General features: G+C 36.4%; 1 protein-coding gene across 2 annotated transcripts in view; it reads right to left on the bottom strand.

The window, feature by feature from the left end:
* Window positions 1–15,532, bottom strand: part of LOC128638482 (pleckstrin homology domain-containing family N member 1) — a 70,109-nt gene that overhangs the window by 6,221 nt on the left and 48,356 nt on the right. Inside the window, exons 7-12 of one of the 2 annotated variants that reach the window (XM_053690458.1) lie at window positions 13,952–14,098; window positions 13,250–13,330; window positions 8,865–8,940; window positions 7,441–7,595; window positions 5,201–5,398; window positions 2,767–3,027 (exon numbers count right to left, since the gene is read on the bottom strand). In XM_053690458.1, the coding sequence (XP_053546433.1) occupies window positions 2,767–3,027; window positions 5,201–5,398; window positions 7,441–7,595; window positions 8,865–8,940; window positions 13,250–13,330; window positions 13,952–14,098 (918 nt within the window). The remainder of the gene's footprint in view (window positions 1–2,766; window positions 3,028–5,200; window positions 5,399–7,440; window positions 7,596–8,864; window positions 8,941–13,249; window positions 13,331–13,951; window positions 14,099–15,532) is intronic. The other variant, XM_053690459.1, reaches the window with a different exon arrangement.

Here is a 15,532-nt window from a genome sequence, read left to right as displayed (position 1 = left end):
CACAGACAAATGTGGTTCAGTGCAAGATAATTGGCACTTTGGCTACAGAAGTACATGGTCAACGAATGACAGTATGCACAAGGTCTGTTTATTGCACAACCATAATGGGTTAATTGTTATACTTGTAAGGATTCAATTTAGTATTTTTAAAAGCATCAGTCATAGCACGAAACAAAGTATACAATTATTAAGTTAATTTAATTGGATGAGCTATAGCAACCAATCAAAAATTAGGTCAACTTTTTACAAGCACATTGCATGACGCAAGAAGAGAATTTCTGCTGACACTGCTAAGAAGCATATATTTTTATCTGGACTTCTTTGAGTCAAACATAATATGAAATATTTTATATTAGTATAACTAAGATTTTGAGGAAGGAGAAATATCTACACAAAAGTGTTTTATTTTAAAACGTATACATAATAGTGTTAAATAGTGAATTTATGCATATTATTTTCATAAAGGTCCATCATTAAAGGGACACTCAATCAAAATTAAACTTTCATTATTCAGATAGATCATGCCATTTTAAACAACTTTCCAATTAACAATGCACAGTCTTTTTATATTCAAACTTTTTGAGTCACTCGTTTAAAATGAAACCCAAAATATTTATTTTGTGATTCAGATAGAGCATGCCATTTTAAACAACTTTCTAATTTACTTCTATCAACATTTTTTTTTGTACACTTGGTACAGGGATGTATGCTTAAAGGGACACTCAATCAAAATTAAACTTTCATTATTCAGATAGAGCATGCTATTTTAAACAACTTTCTAATTTACTTCCATTAACAAAATGTGCACAGTCTTTTTATATTTAAACTTTTTGAGTCACCAGCTCCTACTGAGCATGTGCAAGAATAAGTGTGTATGCATTTGTGAATGGCTGATGGCTGTCACATGCTACGTGTATGCATTTGTGATTGGCTGATGGCTGTCACATGGTACAGGGGGAGTGGAAAAAGACATAACTTTTAAAATTGTCAGAAAAATAATCTACTACTCATTTGAAGTTCAGACTAAGTGCTATTGCATTGTCTCGTTATCTTGCATTTGTTGATTATGCAAATAAACTGTGTTGACTGGTCCTTTAAGCCAATGAGGAAGCTCTATATTCCTGTGTTACCATAAAAAGTCCCAACAAACAATAGCTCTCATTGATTCACCTAATTAAAAGAGACATTGTAAACTAGATTTTTCTTTGCGTCAATGTTTTGCAGATGACCCATTTATATAGCCCATCTGGCAGTGTTTTTGCAAAAATATAGTTTTGCTTATTATTTTTTTTATAGCATTGTGCTTATTTTCAGACTCCTAACCAAGCCCTACAGATGTATACACGCGTTTACAAACTCTTGCAGCCTCCTGTTTGTTATCTGTCTATTCATATGCAGGGAAGGGGGAGTGCTAAACTGGGAGCTTCTAAGTAAATTTTTAAAAGGTTGTATACTGGATTTTTAGATCAGCACCTGAGCATATTCTTCTTTATAGTAGTGTCTATTACATGCAGTTATATGAAAATTGGAGTATACTTTCCCTTTAAGAGTTAATGAAATCTGTGTGTGTGCTCATCACCAACTGGCATTCACAGAATCAGACCAACTGGATGACCACAGGCAATTTCAATGAATAGGTTATGGTCCAAAGAAATGGTCTTATATATGGCTTTTGCTAGGCAACACGAAAGTCAAAATTAAACTTTCATGATTCAGATAGAGACTTTAAATTTACTTCCATTATCAAACAGCACAGCCCTTTTATATATACACTTTCTGTGGTATCAGCTGCTACTAAGCATGTGCAACAGTTCACAGTATAAACGTATATGAGTCTGTAATTGGCTAATGGATGTCACATGATACAGGAAGCCAGAAAAGAATCTACTGCTCGTTTAATATGAAACCCAAAATATTTATTTTGTGATTCAGATAGAGCATGTCATTTTAAACAACTTTCTAATTTACTTCTATCAACAATTTTTTTTGTACACTTGGTATCATTTGTTGAAAAGCAGGGATGTAATGCTTAAAGGGACACTCAAGTCAAAATTAAACTTTCATTATTCAGATAGAGCATGCTATTTTAAACAACTTTCCAAATTACTTCCATTAACAAAATGTGCACAGTCTTTTCATATTTAAACTTTTTGAGTCACCAGCTCCTACTGAGCATGTGCAAGAATAAGTGTGTATGCATTTGTGAATGGCTGATGGCTGTCACATGGTACGTGCATGCATTTGTGATTGGCTTATGGCTGTCATATGGTACAGGGGGAGTAGAAAGAGACATAACTTTTAAAATTGTCAGAAAAATAATCTACTACTCATTTGACGTTCAGACTAAGTGCTATTGCATTGTCTTGTTATCTTGCATTTGTTGATTATGCAAATCTACTGTGTTGACTGGTCCTTTAAGAGTCTGCCCATTTCTGGAGCGCTATATGGCAGCAGTTTTGCAAGAATGTTATCCATTTGCAAGAGCACTAGATGGCAGCACTATTTCCTGCCTTGTAGTGCTTCAGATGCCCACCTAGGTATCTCTTCAACAAAGTATATCATAGGAACAAAGTAAATTTGATAACAGAAGTAAATTGGAAACTTTTTTTTAATGGTATGCTCTGTCTGAATCCCAAATTAACATTTTTAGGTTTCATGTCCCTTTAAATTCTAGTGCTGCATCTATTTACAAAAGTATCCATTGCACTGCAGTTATCACACTATAAATGTGTAAGATTTCAAATAAGTGTGGAAATAAAATCATACCATGTTCTGATTATTTACTGAAGAATCGTGCAGGGATTTTTGGTAGGTATATGGCTCCTTGTAAATTGGAGAAAGGATGTCTTCACTGGGAGTCTCCGGAATTAAACCAAATGCTGTTGTTTCCAGGTCATAGCTATGCGGAAGCGCAGACTGAATTTGCAGTGATAAATTGTTCTTTCCCTTAGATCCGCGGAAGCTGCCACCTCTCTTTAAGTCATTGTTGCCATTTGTTGGAGTGGACCAAGGAGGGTTTCCCAAACACTACAACACAACCATTAGAAATGAATGTATGTCTTGCAAACAGACTATGGAAAACTAACAAAACTATATGAAAATTGACAAAACAATAGTTAAAAGCCAGAACCAGGGGAATGTTTATAGATATTTGCAGAGATAAGCAAACATTTTAAAGGGAGAATAAACATATTGCATTTCAAATAGATTTGTCGCTAATTTTGTACAGGACTCTGTACATCTGAAAGGAAGATAGAGGATACCAAAAAAAATGATGTCATTTACTCAACATTTACACGTCATAATACAGCGTTTACTTGCAACCTAAATGTAGTTTTATATATTTTTAATACTTTTGTACGTATAATACCAACAGAAAGATGGTACAGGTACAAATACCAAAATCCAAATGTATTACTATTTTTCCCACCTATAAGTCACAGTCTTCTCTGCCAGTGTCTTTATTTTTTGTTCTAAAATGCAAATAGTCTATATTTATTTTTAAAAAAAAGCAATATAATCTTACTGATTACAGTACTGCAATATCTTTCTAGGGGTAAAATGTTTATAAAAGTATTCAAAATGATATAAACTACCTTTAAGTTGCATGTACAGTATAAGCCGTATTATGACATGTAAATATTGCCTAAATGACATAATATATTGTGTTGTTTACACTTGGTTCCATCACCTTCCAAAATCCAAACTATTCTGAAATCCAAACTATATGTGTGTGTGTGCGCGCGCGCGTGTGGGTGTGTGTGTATATATATATATATATATATATATATATATACATACACACACACATCTATCTTATATATATATATATATATATATTTATATATATATATATATATATATATAGTATATATATATATACACACACACACACACACTAGTCCTAAAGCCCGTTTACACAAGCCTTTTTTTGCACTACAGCGGTCCCACCCCTCCTCTTTTGTGCTCTCTCCCCCTCTTTTTTGTGCTCTCTCTCCCCCTCTCTTTTGTGCTCTCTCTAGCTCCACCTCTATTTTGCTCTCTCTCTCCCCCCTCTCTTTTGCTCTCTCTCTCCCCCTCTCTTTTGCACTCTTTCTAGCTCCACCTTTCTTTTGCTCTCTCTCTCCCCCCCTCTCTTTTGTGCTCTCTCTCCCTCTCTTTTGCTCTCTCTCTCGCTCCACCTCTCTTTTGCTCTCTCTCCCCCCCCCCACTCTTTTGCGCTCTCTCCCTCTCTTTTACGCTCTCTACCCCCTCTCTTTTGCGCTCTCTCTCTCCCCCTCTCTTTTGCGCGCTCTCTCTCTCCCCCTCTCCTTTGCGCTCTCTCTCTCCCCCTTTCTTTTGTGCTCTCTCCCCCCTCCTCTCTTTTGCTCCGTCTCCCCCCCCTCTTTTGCTCTGTCTCTCTCCCCTCTCTTTTGCTCTCTCTCCATCCCTCTCTTTTGCTCTCTATCCATCCCTCTCTTTTGCTCTGTCTCTCTCCCCTCTCTTTTGCTCTCTCTCCATCTCTCTCTTTTGCTCTGTCTCTCTCCCCTCTGTTTTGCTCTCTCCCCCTCTCTATTGCCCTCTCTCCACCCTCTCTTTTGCTCTCTCTCCCCCCTCTCTTTTGCTCTCTCTCCCCCCTCTCTTTTGCTCTTTACCCTCTCTTTTGCTCTCTCTCCATCCCTCTCTTTTTCTCTCTCTCTTCCCCCTCTCTTCTTTTGCTCTCTCTCCCCCCTCTCTTTTGCTCTCCTTCCCCCTCTATTTTTCTCTCTCTTCCCTCTCTTTTGCTCTTTCGCCTCTCTTTTGCTCTTTCGCCTCTCTTTAGCTCTTTCCTATTTCTTTTTGTCTCTCCTCCTCTCTTTCTATTTCTCCCCCCTCTCTCGTGCCGACCGCGCCCAGTCACGCCCACGCTCCGCCACGCCCACTTTCGCCCCACCGCCGCAAACAGCATGTCAGGTAAGGCCAGGTGTGTTTGTCCTCATGCTGTCTCTACTTCGCATGACAGCTTCAGACAAACACACTTGGCCTTTTATATTATAGGACATACAGTATATGTATATATATATATATATATATATATATATACACACACACACACACACATGTCTATATATATATATATATATATCTATATATAAAAATAGATATAGATATTTACATATGCACCAAGGCTAAATGCTGATTTGCATGAGTAACATGAGCTTTGAGAAGTTAACACACTCACATGTAATGGCTCGGCATATCCTGGAGACAGAGGATCATCATGCTGCTGCTGCTGTTCAGAAAGAATAGTGAATGACTGACGTTCTGAACCCTGCGTAGTGCTGTGCGATTGGCGGTTAGAGCTGGGTAGCTTGTTGGCTGAAGCCCAAGATTTGGTGCGACCATCGGAAGTAAAAGAGCTCCTGCAGCTGACAGTCTGCTGAAGAAAATGAACGATTCCTGTTAAATCATCAATTGCAGCCTTAGCTACAGTCTTCATTAAAGGGACATGCCAACCAAAACTGTAATCTACATAGATGCATTTCAATTTTGAATAGAAGTATTTTTGTTATATACATGTATTATCAAAAATACTTCTAATGAAAGCTATAGCTGTTTCAAAAGTGCATGTAAGTATGCACCGTGCACCAGCATTTTAAACAAAACCCTTGTGTCATTTGGTAATGAATCAGTTTGCTAATTGCTGACATGATACAAGCCCCACTGGTGCTCTGAACAGCTGCACTTTTTAAAATGCTAGTGCACTGAGAATATCTAGCTATGCTTCACATGCACGTGCAGAGTGATAACTTTTACTAGAAGCGTTCTTGCCAATACATGTATATTGCAAACATGTTTCTATTCTAAGATGTAATTTATCTATGTACATTTAAATTTTGACCGGAATGTCCCTTTAAGGTCACAGCTGTCACTTTAAATGTCTGCTTATCTTTCAAGTATCATTAATTTATCAATAATCTATTTTATAATTGCTTAATTCACTAACTAAGCTTATCCAATCACAACCTAGAAATGCCTTTAAACTTGAGAGGGCTGTAACACATTTTTGTGACATATTTGTTCATGTTGGAAACAAACTAGAAATATTGGTGTAAAATAAATGAATAAATATAAAAAATAAACAATCTCTGAAAAGCCAAATCTGAGTTAATCGTACAGGTGAATCACAAATCCAAATTTCTAAAGGACCTAAAAGGTGCAAAAAGATATGGGGGCATATGTATCAAGCTCCGTATGGAGCTTGATGCCCCGTGTTTCTGGCGAGTCTTCAGACTCGCCAGAAACAGCAGTTATGAAGCAGCGGTCACAAAGACCGTTGCTCCATAACCTGTCCGTCTGCTCTGAGCACGATCGAGTACGACCGAGATCGAGTACGATCGGGTTGATTGGCACCCCCTGCTGGCAGCCGATTGGCCGCGAGTCTGCAGGGGGCGGCGTTGCACCAGCAGCTCTTGTGAGCTGATGGTGCAATGCTTAATACAGCAAGCGTATTGCTCGCCGTATTCAGTGATGTCTGTCGGACCTGATCCGCACTGTCGGATCAGGTCCGACAGACATTGATAACTAGAGGCCTTGGTCTTCTGTGGTAGAGAATTTTATTATTGTACTATTGTTAACATATAACTGTTTAACCCCTGCAAAAAGGTTAAATATATAGTCAAAAGGATATGAAACACATTTTGTTTCATGATTCGGATAGAGCATGCAATATTAAGCAACTAGCTAATTTACTCCTATTATCATTTTTTCTTCGTTTTCTTGGTATCTATATTTGAAAAAGCAGGATTGCAAGCTTAGGAGCCGGCCCATTTTTGGTCCAGAACCTGGGTAGCATTTGCTGATTGGAGGCTAAATATAGCCACCAATCAGCAAGCCCTTACAAGGTTGCTGAAGCAAAAATGGGCTGGCTCCTAAGCTTGCATTTCTGCTTTGTCAAATAAAGATACCAAGAAAACAAAGAAAAATTGATAATAGGAGTAAATTAGATAGTTGCTTAATATTGCATGCTCTATCTGAATCATGAAAGAAAAAAAATGTGTTTACTATCCTTTTAAATGTGAGCTCCAAAGTAGCAATGACCTACTGGGAGCTAGATGAACATGCCTTGTGAGCCAATAAAACAAGGCATATGTGTGAAGCCACCAATCACCAGCTTACTCTCAGTAGTGCATTGCTGCTCTTGAGCATACCTATGTATGCTTTTGAACAAAGGAAACCAAAAGAATGAAGTATAACAGAAATAAATGTATCACGCTCTTAAACCCGCAAGCTACATCTAAACCATTTAAAAGTTTAATTTAGACTTTCATATCCTTTTAACTATATACAGGATTGAATTATTACAGACAGCTAATTAACATTGTTATCTTTCTTATCAATAACATGAAAACATTTTCTCTTATTTTTTGTGCTGAAAAATAGGAGTTTATTTATTTATTAGACCAGAGGGGAGGTCAGTACCTGCTCATGTTGTGTATAATGAGATCCACCAAAACTGCTGGATCCAGAGAGAGAGGATTCTCGGTTTTGTAGCTGGGCTAGTTTCAGATGATCTATCCATTCCTCGTAATCCTGTTGAGTGATGCAAATCACACGGATTGTGTTGATGAATCTTCCTGTGGAGTCAAAGGGGTGGGGGCTCTTTAAACTCCAAACATTTTCAACTTGCATGCAAAGTAATAACGACCCTTAAACAGTAGGGTGTTGTATATATAAGTAAATAGCACTAACATGTGTGCTCCAAAGCTTAAAGGGATAGTCCACTCCAAAACGTTTGTTTAAAAAGATAGATAATCCCTTTGTTACCCATTCCCCAGTCTTGCACAGCCAACACTTACATTAATATACTAACTTTTCTTTATACCAGTTCCTCTCCTCCATTGCTATCCCCTGAACCCCCTTAGCATGTAAGCCTAAGAGTCCAGCTGTTTGTAGCTCACCTTCTTAAGAGCTGACTACAACAGTGCAACTCTTGGCAGGGCCCTCTACCCGTCTGATTCCTATAAATGTTTCCTTGTATTCCGCCTATGTTTACAGCACTGCGGAATCTGTTGGCGCTCTACAAATACCCGATAATAATAATATACTTTTTACCTGTATGAATACCTTGTGTCTAAGCCTCTACAGTATGCCCCCTTATTTCAGTGCTTTTGACAGACATGCATTTTGGCCTATCAGTATATGGCACACATGAACTAGCACTGTCTAACTGTGAAAAACTGAGATGAGGTGGCCTTCAAGGGCTTAGAAATTAGCATATGAGCCTACCTAGGTTTACCTTTCAACAAAGAATACCAAGAGGACAAAGCAGATTTGATGAATTTTCTACAATTTTTTCAACATTTTATGTTATGTAGAATATCAAGGTCAGATATTGGATACAGGATATCAGTTGTTAATAGTATATAATTATTCGGTTAATGTATCATTAGTTTAAATATAATGTGTTTTAGACATTTGTTATGGTATAAAATTATAAAAAAAATAGATCCACATTCCTATATGGCAAATAGATAAATCTGTTTTGTTTTACAGATATCATATTCATATCATGCAGTGTTGCAGCAGTTTTTTATATTAGATAATTAAATTATGTCAGATTTTATTTTATGCATATGTTGAATCTTTCTTTTGTTATAAATAAAGTATATAAAAAAAAATTGGATACCCTATCTGAATCAGGAAAGTTTAATTTTGACTTGACTGACTCTTTAAAAAATGCTGATCTATAGATCATGTACGGAACCATTTTTTTAAAACATTTAAACAATAGGTTTAGCCTGTTATACAATATGGACTATAGCCTGTAATAAAGTATACAAAACCGGATAAAAACTGTATAAAGGTGAAGTCAAACAAAATTGTCTTAACGTGAAATAAATTACCTTCAATTAGGAATGATTTTTTCTGTTTCTCCAACTCTTCTGAAATTACTCGAACAGCTTTTAGTGGAAGCTCCCCCTAAATACAGGGGAAAAAAAGGACACTATGAAACAAGTTAGTTTATTAAAAATCGAACATCATGAACTACTTGCTAAGGAAATGCATAATTACATGATTGTAAAATGAATGCTCTGCTCAGCAATTTACATAGCTATCAAAATGTTATAGAAATATTTTTTAATTGCCATGATGCAAACAAATAGATTTTGTGATTAACAAAAACAGGCTTCACACACTTTATTATTCAGGGCAATACATTTCAGCAATTCGGTATATATAGCTGCACATGTTTATTCTATTTCAGTTGAAATGCAGATCAACATTTTTACTAAAGAACGTATATAAAGACGATAACGCACAAAAGTCCGTCATCTACACTTGCCAACTTAGATTTCAGTGCTATAAATCATATTTTGAATAAAGTAATATGAATCTATGAATCTAAATGGAATATCCCATAAAAAATATTACATTTAATTTTTTTTTATATTTATTTTTGCTTTCTACAAAAAAAACTCCTATTTATTAAGAAATGGGAGTTGTTTGGATGATGCAGACTTCTGTTTTCAAAACCATATTCTCATTTCTATTTTTTATTTTTAAGCTCATGCGTAATAAAAAAGGGGAAAAATAAATTATGTCTTTTATGTGGTCTCACTTTATAAAACACCATAAACAAGCTAGTTTTTCTCATGGGATTACAGTAATACAGTAGTGCTGTCTTTAAAGGGACAGTGAACTGTAAAATAGTTTAATTCGTAATGTGTTTACAATGACTTGTTATACTAGCAGCTGCAGAGTAATCAAACATATGGGAAATTGCACATTTAGGTTTATTTTTGTATATGAGATAACCATCTCTGGTAATTGAATCCACAACACAATCAAATGAACGAAGATACCAGGGAGAACAGACCACATTATCTTATCTCTCTCTATTTACACAAAACCTCTGTATCTTATCTCTCTGTACACAGTGAGACCAATCTAAGAGAGAATAATAAATCTGAAATTAATATTTTATTATCTCTCTGTCCCACTACCCACTTGGAGCCTGATTACTTCAAAACATTCTTGTTTACATAGCTTTTCTATATCAACCAGCGTATTGAAATAGTCAGTATAGGTGGGGACACAGCAGGCAGAATTATCTGTTTTAAATGACAAAATGTAAATGAGCTATTTGTAAACCATTAAATTGCATTCCAGCAGGTAAAATGAATCATTGGTGAACACGGTAAAGGAGAGGAAAATAAATAACAGTACACTGTCCCTTTAACTGAAACCTTGGGGTGTGTAACATACAGGTGACACTATAAATTGTACAAGCAGATGACAAACTAAATGATATAGCCAGTCGAAGACTCATTTGTTAAAGCATTTACATGTTGTTAAATTAAATTGTGTATGTTTCTTCTTACTCTGACACAGCTACAAAATAAAATTGTATGAATCAGGTATTGCAACCTCAGTCATTATAAAAGTAGTCACGGCATACTTGATTTAAATCATTTAGTAATTTATAACTAGTTTCCTGTTCCCACACACACCTCTCCCTAAAATGGTAGTCTTGCGTTCTCACCAGCCCTGACTCACAACCAGTTCCTCTAGTATACAGGTATTTGCACATGCTGCCTCTGCCATATTTCAGAGTTTGTGGCCAAACAAACGAAAGTAAGAAGGTTCATTTTAGTTGTATTTTCTCCTATATAAACAATAAAAATGCTTATGCAAGTGTGTGTGTGTGCACATTAAACTTAAACCTTCACACACACACAGGGCAGACAACAGGGTCCTATTGAGTGTTGTATGTCATGTTTCACAAAGCAGTTCTCTTTAAATACGCCAAATAGTCACTCACTTGTTTAAACCTCAACGTAAATGAGGTATGAAATTCACAAGGCTCAGTGAGGATATCCGGAATTTACAGGCGATAGCCCCCTGGTCTGTTTAATATCCCCTCCTAGTCTTCCCTTTTCACTGTATCCACATCAGAGGCGCTCTGGGTATCCCTTCCTCCAAACGGTTAGTCTCCTGTTGGAGTGCCTCTGGGACGCATGTGGATAGGATCTTTTGGGCTGCATCTAGCCTCCATGTGGATTTTATACCTCATTTAAGTTGAGGTTTAAACAAGTGAGTGACCATTTGGCTTATTTAAAGAGAACTGCTTTGTGGAACATAACATACAACACCAGATAGGACCCAGTTGTCTGTACGCCCTTCCCTCTTCTGTTTTCTCCAGATTTAGTTTAGGACTGCCTTTCTAGGTGACCCTTTTCCAAGGGATTAGGCTGCGAGCACTTCTGGGATTCCTTACCTCTACAGAGAAAGAACCGGTGACCTCCTTTTTAGTGGCTATAATCACCTTTAGCACTGTAACTTTTATCTGTGTGTTTTATATATATATACACACACACACACATATATATATATATATATATATATATATATATATACACACACACACACATATATATATATATATATATATATATATATATACACACACACACATATATATATATATATATATACACACACACACATATATATATATATATATATATATATATATATATACACACATATATATATATATATATATATATATATATATAGGGCTGCAACAACTAATCGGTAAGATTTATCATAAAAATAGTTGTCAAAGAATCTCATTATCAATCAGGTGGTCAGCGATTAGTTGGTTAATTGCACAGCACCAGCTGCTTCAATCTGATGAACTCCAGCACATGGTATTGTGCAAACATTTTTATTTATAAAAAAAAATTCTATCCGATTAATCGGATGATTATTATCCGATTAATCGGATAGAAAAAAGATTAAAAAAATAAATAAATTCAATTTTTTTGCACAATCTTAGTTGCAGTAGATCATCAGATTAAAGCAGCTGGTGCTGTGCAACTGAACAGCTAATCGCTGACCACCTAAATGATAATGAGATTTGTTGACAACTATTTTTATGATCAAACTTACCGATTAGTTGTTGCAGCCCTATATATATATATACACACACACACACACATGCCCACTGTCTCCACGCTACCGCAATCAGCTGTTTTACTGAGCCGGCTCTTTTGTGTTTAAGCAGCTGTGTTGTTGTTTGTGGCGGTCAATTCAACTGTTTTATCTGGATTTGGGCCTGTGGTAGCCGTGAACTATCGTAAGGACACAATCCCCTTCAGTGAGCACAGGAAGTACTTTTTAGACATCTTATGTACGGCTGTGAACGAAGGAAACATTCCTGGAACTCTGCCACTGTTGTCCTTGGGGGATATCGTTGAGAGACCAATACGGTTTCCCAGTGTGTGGGTTAGAATCTGTGAGTTTTTAATTGTTATTTGTAATAAATACCCTTTGTGATTTCACTTACTACGCTTAGAGGAGTGGCGCCTTATTTTCTTACTTCCTTATATATATATATATATATATATATATATATATATATATATATAAACAAAATTTTAAATAAAGGAACGAAACTATTTCTTACTAGTGTGGGACAGAGTAGGTTATCAGTCTGTGTAAAAAGTAACATGTTGTGTTGAGTGTTTGAATAAGTTACAGCATATTCTTCCCTGGGGTATAAGAACAACATGTGGCATCACAAGTCTCAGAAAAGCATGTGACAAAATTAGGCCACAGACATTAAACGCCTCATGGTAATTCACTTAATCTTGATAGGTTTTCAGTGACACACACTGTGCAGTGTTGCGTTTATTAATTTAGCTCACAGTATTTGTTTTTCAATATATTTCATTAGCGAAGTCCTTCAAATGTCTACAGCCTAAACAAAAATACAACTGGGGTCTCACTTGCATTTCAAAAAAGTTAAACCAAGAGTATTTCTAAACCAAAAAAAGAAGGCTAGAACCAGCGCTTTGTAGCTATAGCTATTTCACACATTACTTCAAAAGAATTAACTCTTAGTAAATTTCAAAATATATTAACTTTTGTACCAAAAATTGGCTTTATGATTTCAACTGGAAAATCTGTTAAAATAGACAAAGTTATTTTAAATGACAGTAGAATTGTGATTACTGCTTAGATTTAGGAGCTCTGTGATACACAGCTAATTCCTCCCAGCCCCACCTACATGTGCTTTGATATGCTAAGCAACAACTGGGAGAAGACTAAGCCATCAGAAAGCTCCTGTCAACATTGCTGATTACAATCAGTTCCGACAGCTAGTGGGATGGTGCTGTTGAGAGGAATGTTAACTGATACATTGGAACTTGTGGTGTTGTCTAGAGGAATGTTGTCTATGCATAAACACAATGGATGAGTTCACACTCAAGTGAACACTCACCTTAAAGAAAAGCTGTTTCCTCTCCTCAGAAAGTATTACCAGACTGGATGAGTAGAGGACCAATAATCTCTCATGCAGTTCCTGTAAAAAATAATGGAGTTAGTAGTTCCCAGATAAAGAAATTAAAGAGCGTTCAACAGGGTGCCATTTTGTATCTGCACTGTCATTATGTTATATGTCATTTGCAGAGTTATTAAAATAATAGGTATCTCTAATTAAAGGACCAGCAAATACAGTAGATTTGGATAATCAACAAATGCATGATAACAAGGCAATGCAATAGCACTTAGTCTGAACTTCAAAAGAGTAGATTTTTTTCTTACACATTTCAAATGTATGTCTATCCTCTTGTATCATGTGACAGCCACCAGCCAATCACAAATGAATATACTTATATTCTGTGAATTCTTGCACATGCTCAGTAGGAGCTGGTGACACAAAAAGTGTAAATATAAAAAGACAGTGCATATTTTATAATGGAAGTAAACTGGAAAGTTGTTTAAAATTGCACGCTCTATTTGAAATAATTTGGATTTCAGAATAGTGTGGCTACGTTAATAAACGTTGGCTACTAGGGACCAAAATCTTTCAGTGTAATATTATATCCCCCCCCCCAAAAAAAAATAAGGACTTTTGTAAGAAGAAAATCATTTGTATGCATCTTTTTTACTAAAACAATGAAAAGAAATGGGTAACACTAACCTGGAAAGGCAGGTGCTGCATTTTGACTTTGGATATATAAGTGATGGATCCCAAAGATTCTCTTTGCTTTCCCTCCCAGTCTGCAACGGGTTGACTTTGCACAGACCTCCTGAGCTCATATTTATCCCAATTAGTTTCTTTGTTCCCCTTGATGAAAAGTCAAAATAAAAAATGTTAAACATTAGATAAAAAAAAAGTGCAATAACAAACGTATCAGCATGTCCCTGCAACGGCATGGCGCCTCTCTGTGACCTTGGATGGACTAACTGTTTAGCACAGCTGCAAGACTGGGTCACTAGAGAGCAGGGTATTCCCTTAGCTGCCAGGGCAAGTCCAACCATCCCTTTCACAGCTGCTAATGATGTTAGGGAAGGGCTGTTCTCATAGCAGCCCATTCTAGTGTTACAAGAAACACAAGTGCAAAGGCAGATAGGACAATCAAAGGTGAAAAAACATATATTAAATCATTAAAGGGGCATTCACCTCAAATCCAGATATACAATCCCTTCTCTGTTTAAAATAATGATCTAAAATGTAATTCCCCGGTCTACTGCTACACATTGTAAAAACACAAAAAAGTATTATTATTTAGCTCTAGATAAAGCATCATGTAGGTCTATATATTATGAAAGTAGCATATAACACTAAATTACAAAATAATAGAGATAGATAGAGTTCCTGTTTATGAGCAATGCTTGCTGCATACCTTTTTTGTGTGTTTAGGGGCATTAAAATAATAGAACCAGATTTTAATCTCCAACCTTTGTTATAACAGACAGAATGAGAACTTCACAAAGTGAATATTATTGGCAACACATGCTTGCAAAGTGCCAATATGCAAGACATTTTCAGTGGGTGTGGATTTAAACTCTACATATATTCTTCAACTGTGAAGCCAAATAAAATTAGGGCAAATAACCAAAATTATTCATTATTGTATAGTATGTTACTGTCTGCCTAGACAGCTGGAGTGTATGTATACCCTTTCTGTGTCTATCACAGCTGCAGAGACAAACAGGTGGAATCAGCTGTCTCAGACTGAGAACAGTGCCTTGTGCAAAATACTGTTCCTTTTTAAAAAGGAACAACTTATCCTGACATAGGTCTGCAGTCTTTACTAATATCTTTAGTATAACCCAACTGGGCCATTTCTGCAGGAAGGGCAGGTCCACCAAAAAAACATAATTTATGCTTACCTGATAAATTCCTTTCTTCTGTTGTGTGATCAGTCCACGGGTCATCATTACTTCTGGGATATAACTCCTCCCCAACAGGAAATGCAAGAGGATTCACCCAGCAGAGCTGCATATAGCTCCTCCCCTCTACGTCAGTCCCAGTCATTCGACCAAGAAACAACGAGAAAGGAGTAACCAAGGGTGAAGTGGTGACTGGAGTATAATTTAAAAGATATTTACCTGCCTTAAAACAGGGCGGGCCGTGGACTGATCACACAACAGAAGAAAGGAATTTATCAGGTAAGCATAAATTATGTTTTCTTCTGTTATGTGTGATCAGTCCACGGGTCATCATTACTTCTGGGATACCAATACCAAAGCAAAAGTACACGGATGACGGGAGGGA

Source organism: Bombina bombina, chromosome 8, assembly GCF_027579735.1.
Source record: "Bombina bombina isolate aBomBom1 chromosome 8, aBomBom1.pri, whole genome shotgun sequence".
In the NCBI taxonomy this organism is placed as follows: Eukaryota; Metazoa; Chordata; class Amphibia; order Anura; family Bombinatoridae; genus Bombina; species Bombina bombina.
The sequence above is the reverse complement of the archived record's forward strand: the minus strand, read 5'-3'. Positions and strand labels throughout refer to the sequence as shown.